This window comes from Glycine max, chromosome 14, assembly GCF_000004515.6.
Source record: "Glycine max cultivar Williams 82 chromosome 14, Glycine_max_v4.0, whole genome shotgun sequence".
Taxonomy (NCBI): Eukaryota; Viridiplantae; Streptophyta; class Magnoliopsida; order Fabales; family Fabaceae; genus Glycine; species Glycine max.
The window spans coordinates 9,143,919-9,155,352 of record NC_038250.2 but is presented as its reverse complement, the minus strand read 5'-3'; the positions used below and the strand labels follow the sequence as shown (position 1 = coordinate 9,155,352).

Below are 11,434 nucleotides of genomic sequence, written 5' to 3'. Positions count from 1 at the left end.
AGGGTTGACTAATATAAAGTAATTAAAAAACCATTGAAAAAATAGGAAAAAATAAGAAATCATAGTAAAATTAAAGAAATTTGATGAATAATATGAAAAGTTAGAATTATAAAATTACAACATATAAAAATTAAGTCATAAAATTACATAACATAAAAAATCAAATATTTTCTAAATGATTATAGATTCAAGTTGGTTTGAGTCATGTTGAATTTCATGTACTTACATCTAATACTCAAATCGATAAGATCAAGATTACAATTTTAAATTTTGAATCAAATTAATGCTCTGAAACCAACTCAAATTTTTTCCTTTGTTTGATTTGGGATTGACCAAGTTATTGGATCAACTTGGACATGTGTTCACCCTTATAAGCATGTGATAGTTAATAATCTCATGAAATTATTAATCACTAGTAAGACAAAATAGTTATTAATCACACACTATGTATAACAATGTTCATTTATTGTTAATCACTTATGAGGAAAAGTTAATCATATTTACACATGTAGTTAACCACGTTAATAATTAATAATCTCTTCACATTATTAAATATTTGTATGACAAAGTTAACTTTCATTAGACATTTATCATGACATTGTCAACCCATATCAATAATTGCATACAATCATGTTCACTTACTCTTATATTTATACACATCAGCAGACATATATGTTGGATGGAAAATCTCTGAAATATGTTAGTTGGGACTTTACTGAAATGCAAACATTAGTAAAGTTTTAAGAGTAAAATAAAAGAGTAAAAATCTCTGAAATATATTTATACACATCATCAGTCATATAATATTATTTTTCTAATGCAAACATTTTTTGTATGTACCCTAATATATTTCATTGAATAAAAGAGTAAAATAATTATAAATTAATAAAGTTTTAAGAGAAAATGATTGAACAATAATCTATTACTTGATTAGGTGTAAATAAAGAGGAAGGAAAATAGGACATATAAAAAAAAATAACATCAATTTTTTACTATTTGAAAAAGAGATAAAGAGAATAAAAGAATTTTAGTGACTATTAATCATGCGTATACAAAAATTCACTTAGAAAATTAGGTGAATAAGAGATAAACATGTTGTATTTACTTATTGTTATTTAAAATTAAATATTTAATAGGATCTTGAACAAGATTTATGTAAAAAAAGAATTTTTAAATAAATATATTGAATTATTTATTTTATTTTCAATTGACATAAATGTCACATGTACTAGTGATGATAATTGACACAGGTCAAATCAACATTATAAATAATTAATTCATTAAAACTAATAAAACAATTAAATTAATTAATTTCAAGGGCATTGTTATCCATGCCTTTCAAACAAAATACTTAATTTCATTTTATAATAATATAAATTTAAATTTTTAAAAAAATATCTTTAAAATTAAATTACTTTAAGGGGGGTGTATTGGATTGAGATTTTGAGAGAATATTTTGACAAAAACAATCTTGAAGATTTTAAAAGATTACGTGGGATTGTATTGATTTTGTGGGATTTTAAAAGATTTTTTTTAAAAGACTTTTTACAATCAGGATTCTTAACCCAAGATTTTAATGGATTTCTAACACAGATTTTTAAAATTTCAAAGTACTTTATGGATTTTTAAGATTTTGAAAGATTAATACATTTTAAACAAAAAAATAACGGAAGTTACAAAAGTGAATGAAAAAGATGATAAATAAATTATAATGTTTGAATAAAGAAAATAAAAACGATAGAAATTTTAAACCTTTTAATAACAAAGTCATTATTGCCTAAAAAAATAATAACAAAGTGATTCTCACTTCATGTTCGCCTAATTATTAGCATTTCTCCACATATCTGAACCTATATTAGTCCTCCATATATTAGCATCTTCTCGTTCCTGCTCTTGTGTTTGAACAATGGGTTCATGATCATTGTCTTCGTAATTTGGTAACACTGAAGATGAAGATGAAGACTCGTCAGTAGGTTCCACTGGAAATTCATCAGAACGACATTCTTTGCGAAGAAAATTATGAAGTGCTGCACATGCCAACAAAAGCTCTGCTTGTGTTTTAAATAGAAATGGAGGTGCTGACTTAAAAATTGTGAACCGCGATTTAAAAATACCAAATATCCTCTCAATCACATTCCTTAAGGATGCATGCCGAAGATTAAATAATTCCTTTTCATTTTCAGGGTCATTACCGTGACCTGCAAAATCTTGTAGATGATATCGTACACCTCGATATGGGGCTAAAAATTTGCGTCGATTAGGAAATCCACAATCCACCAGATAATACTTACCTTGGGGCACTTTAAGTCCATTCTTCCTTGTCAAAGCATCACTTAACACCTTGGAATCATGTGCTGAACCCTCCCACCCGCTAAGAACGTACATGAATTCCAAATCAAAGTTACAAGCAGCTAATACATTTTGTGATATATTTCCATGACGATCACGATAACTGCTTACATCTCGTCCTTTTACTGATGCGGGAATATGTGTAGCATCAATAGCTCCAATGCAATCCTAAAGTGTGTGTATCAATAATCATAAATATTATTATAATAATCACAATTATAATTATAATTTTGTTATAATTAGATAATGATCACATACCTTAAAATAAGGATAAAACCTTGTGCTTTCCCTTATTTTTGCAGGCACAGTTGAGCCTGGTCTAACCATTAAATCAGGTGCTAATGAGTTCAGAGCTTTCAAAATCTTGTGAAAATTTTCACTTGTAGCAAATTGTGATCGGCCAAATGTATTGCGGATTACACAATATCGAGTGTTCTGGCCGACAATCTGTAGGAATGATGCAAGCATTTCTTCAACACAAATAAATCTTGTATCCTCCAAAGGTGTTTTTTCTCTTATAATCGTGCACAATTTTCGAAATACATCAGGATATATCCTATATACTTGTCGAAAGATTGCAGGATCATCGTTTAATGCTTTGTGTATATAGTCATATCCCCGACTAGTAATTTGTCGTCGAGTTAATGGACGTTCAATATGTTCACCACGCATCATATTCAAAAACTGATTTAATATATCTATTAAAGCATAAATTGCCATCACATATGTGTATGTGGCTTCATAAAATTCTTCATTTGTTTCCTCGTCATCTATATCTTCATCATTTGTATCTTCATTATATATATCTCCATCCATTTCTTCGTTCTTTATGTCATGGTCATGGTTATAAGTCAATATCAAAGTTAATATCAAAGTTAATACAAATTCATATATAAAATAAATATAACTAAAGTTTAACCACAACAATTTCACAAAATATATAACCTAAATACTTCAACCATAATAGTTCAACCAAAAAACAAACCAAATATTTTAACCAAAATACAACCATAATAGTTCGACCAAAAAACAAACCAAATACAATAACCAAAATAGAGACCCAAAAGATATAGTTCAACAAACTCACGATGTTTAAAATAATATGTTAATAATAGATGATCAAAATATTAATTATTCCCTAACTTAAAGTTTATCCAAGATGAGCGTTCTTCCGGTGACATCTTCAAGAAAAAAAATCCTTTTTTGCTTTAGTATTTAACAATTCAGCTGTCTTGAAACGCGTTATGTCATCCAAATTTGGAATTTCTTTTATAACATCCCAAATAATACCCTCGAGCTCTCTATCTCTATCTCTATCTTTTTCTCTTTTCTCCATCATGTTGGATATTTTTTCAAAATTCACAGCAATAGTCTCAATGCCAACAGAAAGATTTTCCAGAACGTTGCCTTGATTGTTGATCCCAACAGCGCTTGAACTCCCTCCATACTCGGATCTCCTTCGCTTGTGACAGTTTTGTTTTTCTATGGGAACCTCTGAATCTAAAGGGGGGTGGGATGGTGGACTTGGTTGGTTTGGTGATGGAGGCTGATATGCTGGTTCATAGTTATTTGGTGTTATGAATGTATCACTATTAGGATCATATGAAAATTCTTCTATCCCAACAGTTCTATTTTCTGGCTCAAAAGTTGTTGCATCAGTATCATCTGGATCGACTGATATAGAATTATTCCCGCTAGAAACTCCACCCTCAACAACGATCTTCAAATACTCATAATCAACCATACTTTTTCCTCGAAGTTTGCTGTGACTTGGGTGGGACTAAAAAAAAAATCATTGTTAATATACTACAAATATTATAATTTACTAAATTTATAACTATTAATATATTTAAAAGATTATGAACTTAGCTCACCTTTAAGTAATCTTTCCATACATCCTCATGAGCAGTGAAAGTTTTTCCAATTGGGTCCCATCCAAAGCCAGAGTTGTTGCGCATAAGGGTTGACATCATGTTATACTGGTTTCGAAACCACTTCATCCGACTCAAATAATGACTATAAGTTTTAGGGAATTTAGTTTTTGCATTGAGTTGAGGAAGTATTATTCGTTCTACATTTTGTTTGCTAAGTGACCCATTGGCATCACGCAATCCCCTATTCATAGCATCCACCAAGAGGTGCAATAACTCATTGGTATCCTCCATAGTCCAAGATACATAATTATCTTTGTCTCTACTCTTTCCTTTGTTATTTTCTTGTGAATCCCCCATTTGATCGCTAATATATATATAAGAAACTAGTTATTTGACAAAAATAGTTATTGTTTCCTAATTGTCAAAAGTATAGTGACTATATCCCGAATAATATACAATTCAATAGAAAAACCAATAAAAAACTACCTAATAATAAAATAAGGGTCATGCTAACATGCGCACTTAGGGCACATGTTAAGGATACTTCCAATAGTAACTATGTCTTAAAAACAACAATTTTTTACTTTTAAAAAAGTAAATTGCACAACTTTCAATACAAAATTTCTATACATAATACACTAACAAGTGTCTTAAGGACACATGTTAGCATTTTCCATAAAAATAATACTCATATATCATAAAATCATTTTAAAAAAAAAAACTATTAACAAAATAACAATAATAATAACACAATAACAATTAAAAAATTATTAACACAATAATAATAATAATAACACGCTGTCAAAAAAATAATAATAACACATTAATAATTAACATTTTAATAATAACACAAGAAAATAATAATAATAATAATGGACGTTGTAAAAAAACAAGTTGAAGAAACAGAAAAAAAAAAAAAAGAGTTTTTTATTTTGATTTGCATATACAGTACTAAAAAAAAGCAATATGAAATCTTGATGCATATCAATTGCCATTCTTTTGATGCATATTCATTGCCTGGACGTTGAAAACAATATGAATACGAAATCTTGAAGCATATACAGTACCATTTTCTTTTGATTTGCGTAATATACATATAGTATGAACAATATTGACTATCGATTGCCATTAAAAAAATAGGTAAAATTGATTGAAAAGTTGTAAGAGAATGAACCTGGTAATGGTTTGTGTCTTGTTCGGCAGAAGAAGAAAAAGTCTTTGGAAGATTATGAAAAGTCTCAAGGGTTTGGGTGAGATTGTTGGAGGAGTATTTTATGTGTATTTCTAACTAAAAAGTCTCTCAAAATCCATTCCACAAAAGAATCCATCAAAATCTATTTACTTTTGAATACCAAAAGACATTTTAAAAGTGGTAAGAAATCTCAATTGAATATCAACAGATTTTGTTGCCCTGAAAAAAAAATCTTTATTGTCTTAATTGAATACCAGTTTATATTTTATAAAAGTCTTGATTGAATACCACAAAACTTTTTAATCATAAAAAAGTCTTTTAAAATCCTTTGAAATCTTAATCCAATACACTCCCCTAAGTAGTGATTATATGTGATGACCCTCCTTGTAATTAATATTTTTCTTAAACCTATAATTTTATATTATCGTTCAATTAATTAAAAGTAACTATTATTTTATTTTTACTCAAAAATGTTTTTGGAGTACGTAGCACCCTTTACTTGTCCTTGAGTGCTTCGAAGATTATGCAAAATTTTGTCTTCAAATTAGGGTTCGCAGAGATTTTCACCCAAGTGATTGAGTATCGGAATTCCTTCCTGCAAATCGCGAGACGGTACGAGATCTTGTTGTTTAATTCGAAGGTGTAATATGATGGCCGATTGTGGTGCTGAAAGAGAAAGGAAAGTTACGATACGCAACAACCATGGCGAAAATCTCGTGGGGATCTTACATAACGCGGCTTCAATTTCGCTTGTTATCGTGTGCCATGGCTTCCAATCTTCCAAGGTTATTGCTGCTCTTCACATCTTTCATGCCAATTGTTGTTTCCCTTAATAAACTTACTTAAGATAATACTATTTCCAAAAAAATAAAAATAATAAGAACAATAAATTATGCTCATGAATTTTCATAACTGTAAATTTAGCGAAGCTGGTTGCTTAACATACATGTCATGCCAATTTGTGATTGATAACAGTATAAGAATGCTGACAGTGTACTGTTGAACTAAAGGGTGTAATGGTTTTATTATCTGTAGGAAAGGATTCCCATGGTGAACCTTGCTGCTGCTCTAGGAAAAGATGGATTCAGTGCTTTCCGCTTTGACTTTGCAGGAAATGGGTTAGCTTCTTTGAGAAGGAAAATGAACGATAAAATAAATTAATGCATTACTAATTTATTAAATGAATATGAATATTGGGCATTTGGCTCCCCGGTGGAACCCGAGAGTCTCACAAGTTTCGGTTCTTTGGACCAGCTATGGACTAATCTTTGGTCCGGAGCTGAGTCAAACTGATTTGTTTGTATATGATTCGTCTTTTCTATTTAATTATTTATTTTTTTATCTGTATGGTGTCATGAAGTCTAAGAATATTTAGTAACTTAAGTTTGAAATTTTTGGCATGTTCATATTAGTATGCAGTAACGGATTTAGAGGGGCGCAGGAAGGGGTCCTAGCCCCTCTCTTGGTGCCCCTTATGTATATACATATGTAGTTTTTAAGTTAGGGTAAAATTAATTGTTAAGGTTAGATATATAAAATTGTGAAAAATTAGTTGTTTGTTGTTATTACAACAATAGTTAAGGTGATAACTAGTGTAAAGTTGTGTAAAAGTAGTTGTTTGTTTTTTGTTATTATGATAATGGTTAAGATTATTATCATTAAAAATAAAAATTTATTTTGATTTTATGTGTAAAAATAGTAAATAATTTTTAAAAAATGATCTATTAAAAGTTAAAATTTTAAAAATTACAAAGGAAGAAAAAAAATAATCTAGTCCCCCCTCTAATATATTTCTGGATCCATCCCTGTGAGTATGAATCTTGGAACTTTATTTTTTGAAGAAAAAATTTGATTAAACAAAGAGAAGAAACTTGTAATGATTTTGGAGGATAAGGGATCCTCCTTGACTAAAATGCAGAATGCTGTCATAGACCAACTCCCCTAAAAGCCTAAGCAGTTAAGTAAAGGTACATGAATGGCTCTATTAGTTCTTACATCTCTAGCAAACACAAACAACAGAGACATGAGCTGCCCAATCCCTCAACAAAATTTCAAAGGAGGGTCAGGGATTTTGGTCCTCTAATTCTCTCCTCTCTCCTCAATTCCCTCCAACCAAACAATATGTTGGAGAAAAGAAAACGTCTTAAATCATCACATGCTTGCCAAATAGAATCTAAACAACTAATCTTATCCCAAATCAACTGCTTTGTCAAAGAAACTTACTTGAAGATACAAGTGTTCTGCTAGAATACAGACAAATGCACCAAATAATAGCATAAATTGCACTTTGCTGTAATATTGTATTATGTCTTATTTCACATAAACAATATACTGTCTTCCATTCATGGCTTTATTTTTTCTAAAATAACTAGAGACTGAAACTTATGAAGCCATATTCAAAAGGGACCAATCTATTATAAATATGAATGTAGAAGTGATTCTACTTTTTAGGTAACCTAAGGGTGTAAGTATTTTTCTAATACTAAAAGAAAAATAGTTTATTGAATTGTCGTTATGTTTGCTATTGCTAACCACTCATATCATTGTCTTCTAGGGAAAGTGAAGGTTCATTTCAGTATGGTAACTACTACAGAGAGGCTGAAGATCTGCGAGCTGTAGTTCAACACTTCTGTGAGCAGAAATATGCAATTAAAGCAATTGTTGGTCACAGTAAAGGTCAGATTACAATTATCTTTATTATATGTAACTGAAGTTATTTGTGGACTGAACAGACAACATATGTGGAATTCTTCAGTGGCAGTTTGAAATTGTTTTCTCTTCTGTCCAATGTTACAGATTTGGTTGCATAATTTTTAATTTCAGTTATTCTGTAAGGTTATTAATATTGTCAGAAGTATTTTATATTGAGTGGGTAGAATAGAGGTAAGACTGCAGGCCTTACATATCTCAAGGTAATTTTTTGAAACTGTGTTGGCTGAGAAGATCTGTGGTCTGTGGAAAATGCAAAGAGAGAAAGGTTTAAATCTTTATTTGGTTTTTCATTTCTGTGGAGAAAACATATGATGACATTGTTCAATGCGAAATTTGGACTTAACTCAATTCCAAAAGTTAGCTTACAGGGTGAGAGTTACCCTTACTTATTTATTCTATCTTGGAACTATCTCTAGTCAATGTGGGACTCAAGTTTTTGCCAATAGATGGTAAACTGAAACTTAAGTTCTATGTGAATGTAATAGAATTTTCTTATATAAATCTTTCACAATACTCAATTCCTCTTGTAAATCACTGACTATTATGGTTTCTGCAGGGGGTAATGTGGTGCTCTTATATGCCTCAAAATATAAGGATATTCATATTGTAGTCAATATATCTGGCCGGTTCAATCTAGCGAGAGGCATGGAAGGTCGTTTGGGCAAAAAATTTATACAAAGGATCAAACAAGATGGATATATAGATGTTAAGAATAAAAGAGGTGAGCAACAAAATGTGAATAATCTTCTGAGTTCTATTCTTCTATGGTTTTTAATCAACATGTCTTGGCCAATTTTTTCATGCTTCTTTGTCCTTTTGTTGCCACAAACACTTTTTAGTTTACGTTAAAAATGAAGGTGAGAGCTATTAGATGTGACTGCTCCTTGTGATTCTAATAATCTTGTTTTTGTGTTGAATCACATCTCTTTATTAATGTGTTGCATTATGTTCCATGGTCATCACTTATCTGCCTCTCTGGTTTCCACTTGACATTGCATCATAGTGGCTACCAAAAAGCTACTAAAAAGTGTCGTTGGCCAGCACTTGTATTTTAATTGTTGTCAATATACTTAAAACAATTCCATTCACATATTCCTTTTCTTATGATAGGGAAGATTATGTACCGTGTTACTGAAGAAAGTTTGATGGACCGCCTATCTACTATAACCCATCTTGCCTGCTTATTGATTCCCCAAGATTGCAGGTACAGTTTGTTATTACATCTAATAACAGGCATCATTGAAAATTTAGCAAAATCAGTTGCCTCATGTTTAACTGTTACCACTTACCACTGCTAGTCACTTCATCAACGTTGATACAGTGTGTTGACAATTCATGGATCCATGGATGAAATTGTACCTGCAGAAGATGCTTTAGAGTTCGCTAAGTTCATATCTAATCATGAATTGTGCTTCATAGAAGGAGCTGATCATGAATATACTTATCATCAAGATGAGTTGACCAGCTTAGTTTTGGAATTCATCAAGATTCATATTGACAAAGACAAAGATACATCGAAGCAGGCACGATTTGGAAGAGTACATAAACCTATTCATTCCCGGTTGTAGTTTGTGCAAATATGTGTAGATCCAGTATTTCTTTTGAAACCATCTTTCTTACAAATAAAGACACAGCCTTCATAAATAGATCACCAAGAAAAGATGGACGAACCTCATCCCATTTCTAACATTCCAAGTGCCCACCTGAGAGCCGATAATTAGCATTTGCAAGAGTTAAAAGAATATTGACAATGCTAAGTTTCTCACAATTAAACCTCAATAGTACCCATCTGACAAGTATTGTTGCATCATCATAGCCACCGCCAAAAGAATATTGACAATGCTAAGTTTCTCACAATTAAACTTCAATGGTACCCATCTGACAAGTATTGTTGCATCATCATAGCCACATGCCGGGTTGTCAATCTGAATTTAAACTCTTATGACTACTGTTAAAAGTTTATGCTCTTGCAGTTACTACAGATGAGTGATGAAATGAATAATTGGACATAACAAGCATGAACCTGGCTCATCTGGTGGATATGATATATGAAGCACTGCTGATTGAATGTTGGTTATCACAGGTGAGTAGCCACGGCTAGCCAGTAATTAATTAAAAAGGGTATAAATCAAAACAATTGGTCTACGTTTGTAATTTTGCAGATTTCAGACTATACAGACTGCCGTGTAAAAATTTACTTATGGCCATAACATTATGTCCATTTCCTCTATGTCCACCATAATTCTTTCCTTTTCATTACCTCTATATTCTTTTGGGATAAACATGAACTCAACTCAATATCATATTTCAGAATTTTGTTCAGAAAAGACTATAAAAGTGCAACTATGGTCTAGGTTCAAACTTGCTTCTCGTATGCTTCTTCTGCCTCCAAATAAAATATAGAATATGAATGGATGGGGATAGAAGAGAGGAAGCAAGGGAATGGGATGGAAGCTCATTCCCACTATTAGGAAAGAGACTAGGAAATGGACGGGGGGACACTCGCTATCCACTTTGGGGAGTTTGGTCTGTGGTCACCAAAAGATATAAGCTTCTGTACTTTGATCTAATAATAAATACATCAAAACTTTCATTCAATGTTCATTTTTTACATCAAATTGGTAGGTTACTGTGTTATGTTAATGATCTTCCAAAAGGATCAATTTGATGGTGTTCTTTTTAAAGTTCTTATTGACTGACATCTTTTGACCCCACATAAAACGTTTAAAAAAGTTTATGTATGAGGGTTACGTCGAAGTTTTGTACCTGCCCATTTTCCCTTCATATTACTCTTAAAAAATAATCCAATTTTTCATTTATTTCCTTTTCATTTGATTACGTGTAACTTAAAATATTCAGTCTGAGGGCCATTTCTACCATGCACAAGTGTATTAGGTCTGCATTATACACAAGTTATTTTAGGTTGTGTGATCCATGGTTAAAAAAATAGATGGATCCGATGCAAGACCTTAAGGCGGGGGTAACATTGCTAACAATTTTTTATTTTAACTTAAATAACACCCATATGGATTTTAACAATTAAAAAAGATGTGTTATATATATATATATATATATATATATAGTGTGGTGAAAAAACAACAGGGCTTGTCTGCTTTCCTGGAAAAAAAAAAGCTAGAGAGAGAAATGTGTTGCCGTGTTCCATTTCCGGTTGGCTTGTGGGCTTGTGGCGTTTTTCGGTGGCTTAGGCGATATTGACATTGGACCGTTTTTTACCAAGGAATAGGTAAACCAACAATTTTGACTTACTCTACGTAATTATTTGCAAAAAAAATAAATAAAGGGAAAT

The 11,434-nt window shown here is 31.2% G+C and overlaps 3 protein-coding genes across 4 annotated transcripts; 1 reads left to right on the top strand and 2 right to left on the bottom strand.

Annotated features, from left to right (window-relative positions):
• Nucleotides 1-1,682: 1,682 nt before the first annotated feature.
• LOC102665599 (protein ALP1-like) lies at nucleotides 1,683-2,869 on the bottom strand. Its single transcript, XM_006595956.3, has 2 exons — nucleotides 2,608-2,869; nucleotides 1,683-2,517 (listed from the first exon to the last, which is right to left on the bottom strand). The coding sequence occupies exons 1-2, from the start codon at nucleotides 2,815-2,817 to the stop codon at nucleotides 1,819-1,821; spliced, it is 909 nt and encodes a 302-aa protein (XP_006596019.2). The 5' UTR covers nucleotides 2,818-2,869; the 3' UTR covers nucleotides 1,683-1,818.
• A 387-nt stretch (nucleotides 2,870-3,256) lies between these two features.
• LOC100781945 (uncharacterized protein At2g29880) lies at nucleotides 3,257-4,955 on the bottom strand. The gene is made up of 3 exons (XM_006596572.2): nucleotides 4,224-4,955; nucleotides 3,713-4,129; nucleotides 3,257-3,301 (listed from the first exon to the last, which is right to left on the bottom strand). Exons 1-3 carry the CDS (start codon nucleotides 4,578-4,580, stop codon nucleotides 3,257-3,259), a joined length of 819 nt encoding a protein of 272 aa, XP_006596635.2. The 5' UTR covers nucleotides 4,581-4,955.
• Nucleotides 4,956-5,884: 929 nt separating this feature from the next.
• Nucleotides 5,885-10,357, top strand: LOC100776424 (uncharacterized). 2 transcript variants are annotated; one of them, XM_014766925.3, is made up of 6 exons: nucleotides 5,885-6,200; nucleotides 6,451-6,533; nucleotides 7,970-8,091; nucleotides 8,684-8,848; nucleotides 9,238-9,331; nucleotides 9,426-10,357. In XM_014766925.3, the coding sequence occupies exons 1-6, from the start codon at nucleotides 6,063-6,065 to the stop codon at nucleotides 9,454-9,456; spliced, it is 633 nt and encodes a 210-aa protein (XP_014622411.1). In that variant the 5' UTR covers nucleotides 5,885-6,062; the 3' UTR covers nucleotides 9,457-10,357. The 2 variants fall into 2 exon arrangements, with proteins under 2 accessions (XP_014622411.1, XP_003544537.1); XM_003544489.5 differs by having other exon boundaries at nucleotides 5,887-6,200; nucleotides 9,449-10,357.
• The last annotated feature ends 1,077 nt before the right edge of the window (nucleotides 10,358-11,434 follow it).

Bases quoted from the DNA above. Each gene is read 5' to 3' on its own strand.
- LOC102665599 (XM_006595956.3), bottom strand. From the start codon at position 2,817: ATGCTTGCATCATTCCTACAGATTGTCGGCCAGAACACTCGATATTGT. The intron at 2,518-2,607 runs GTATGTGATCAT...CACACACTTTAG, and splicing joins GGTTTTATCCTTATTTTAAG to GATTGCATTGGAGCTATTGA.
- LOC100781945 (XM_006596572.2), bottom strand. From the start codon at position 4,580: ATGGGGGATTCACAAGAAAATAACAAAGGAAAGAGTAGAGACAAAGAT. The intron at 4,130-4,223 runs GTGAGCTAAGTT...TTTTTTTTTTAG, and splicing joins TATGGAAAGATTACTTAAAG to TCCCACCCAAGTCACAGCAA. The intron at 3,302-3,712 runs GTGAATTTTGAA...TTATGGTTGAAG, and splicing joins TTGGCATTGAGACTATTGCT to TATTTAGGTTATATATTTTG.
- LOC100776424 (XM_003544489.5), top strand. From the start codon at position 6,063: ATGATGGCCGATTGTGGTGCTGAAAGAGAAAGGAAAGTTACGATACGC. The intron at 6,201-6,450 runs GTTATTGCTGCT...TATTATCTGTAG, and splicing joins ATGGCTTCCAATCTTCCAAG to GAAAGGATTCCCATGGTGAA. The intron at 6,534-7,969 runs GTTAGCTTCTTT...ATTGTCTTCTAG, and splicing joins TTTGACTTTGCAGGAAATGG to GGAAAGTGAAGGTTCATTTC.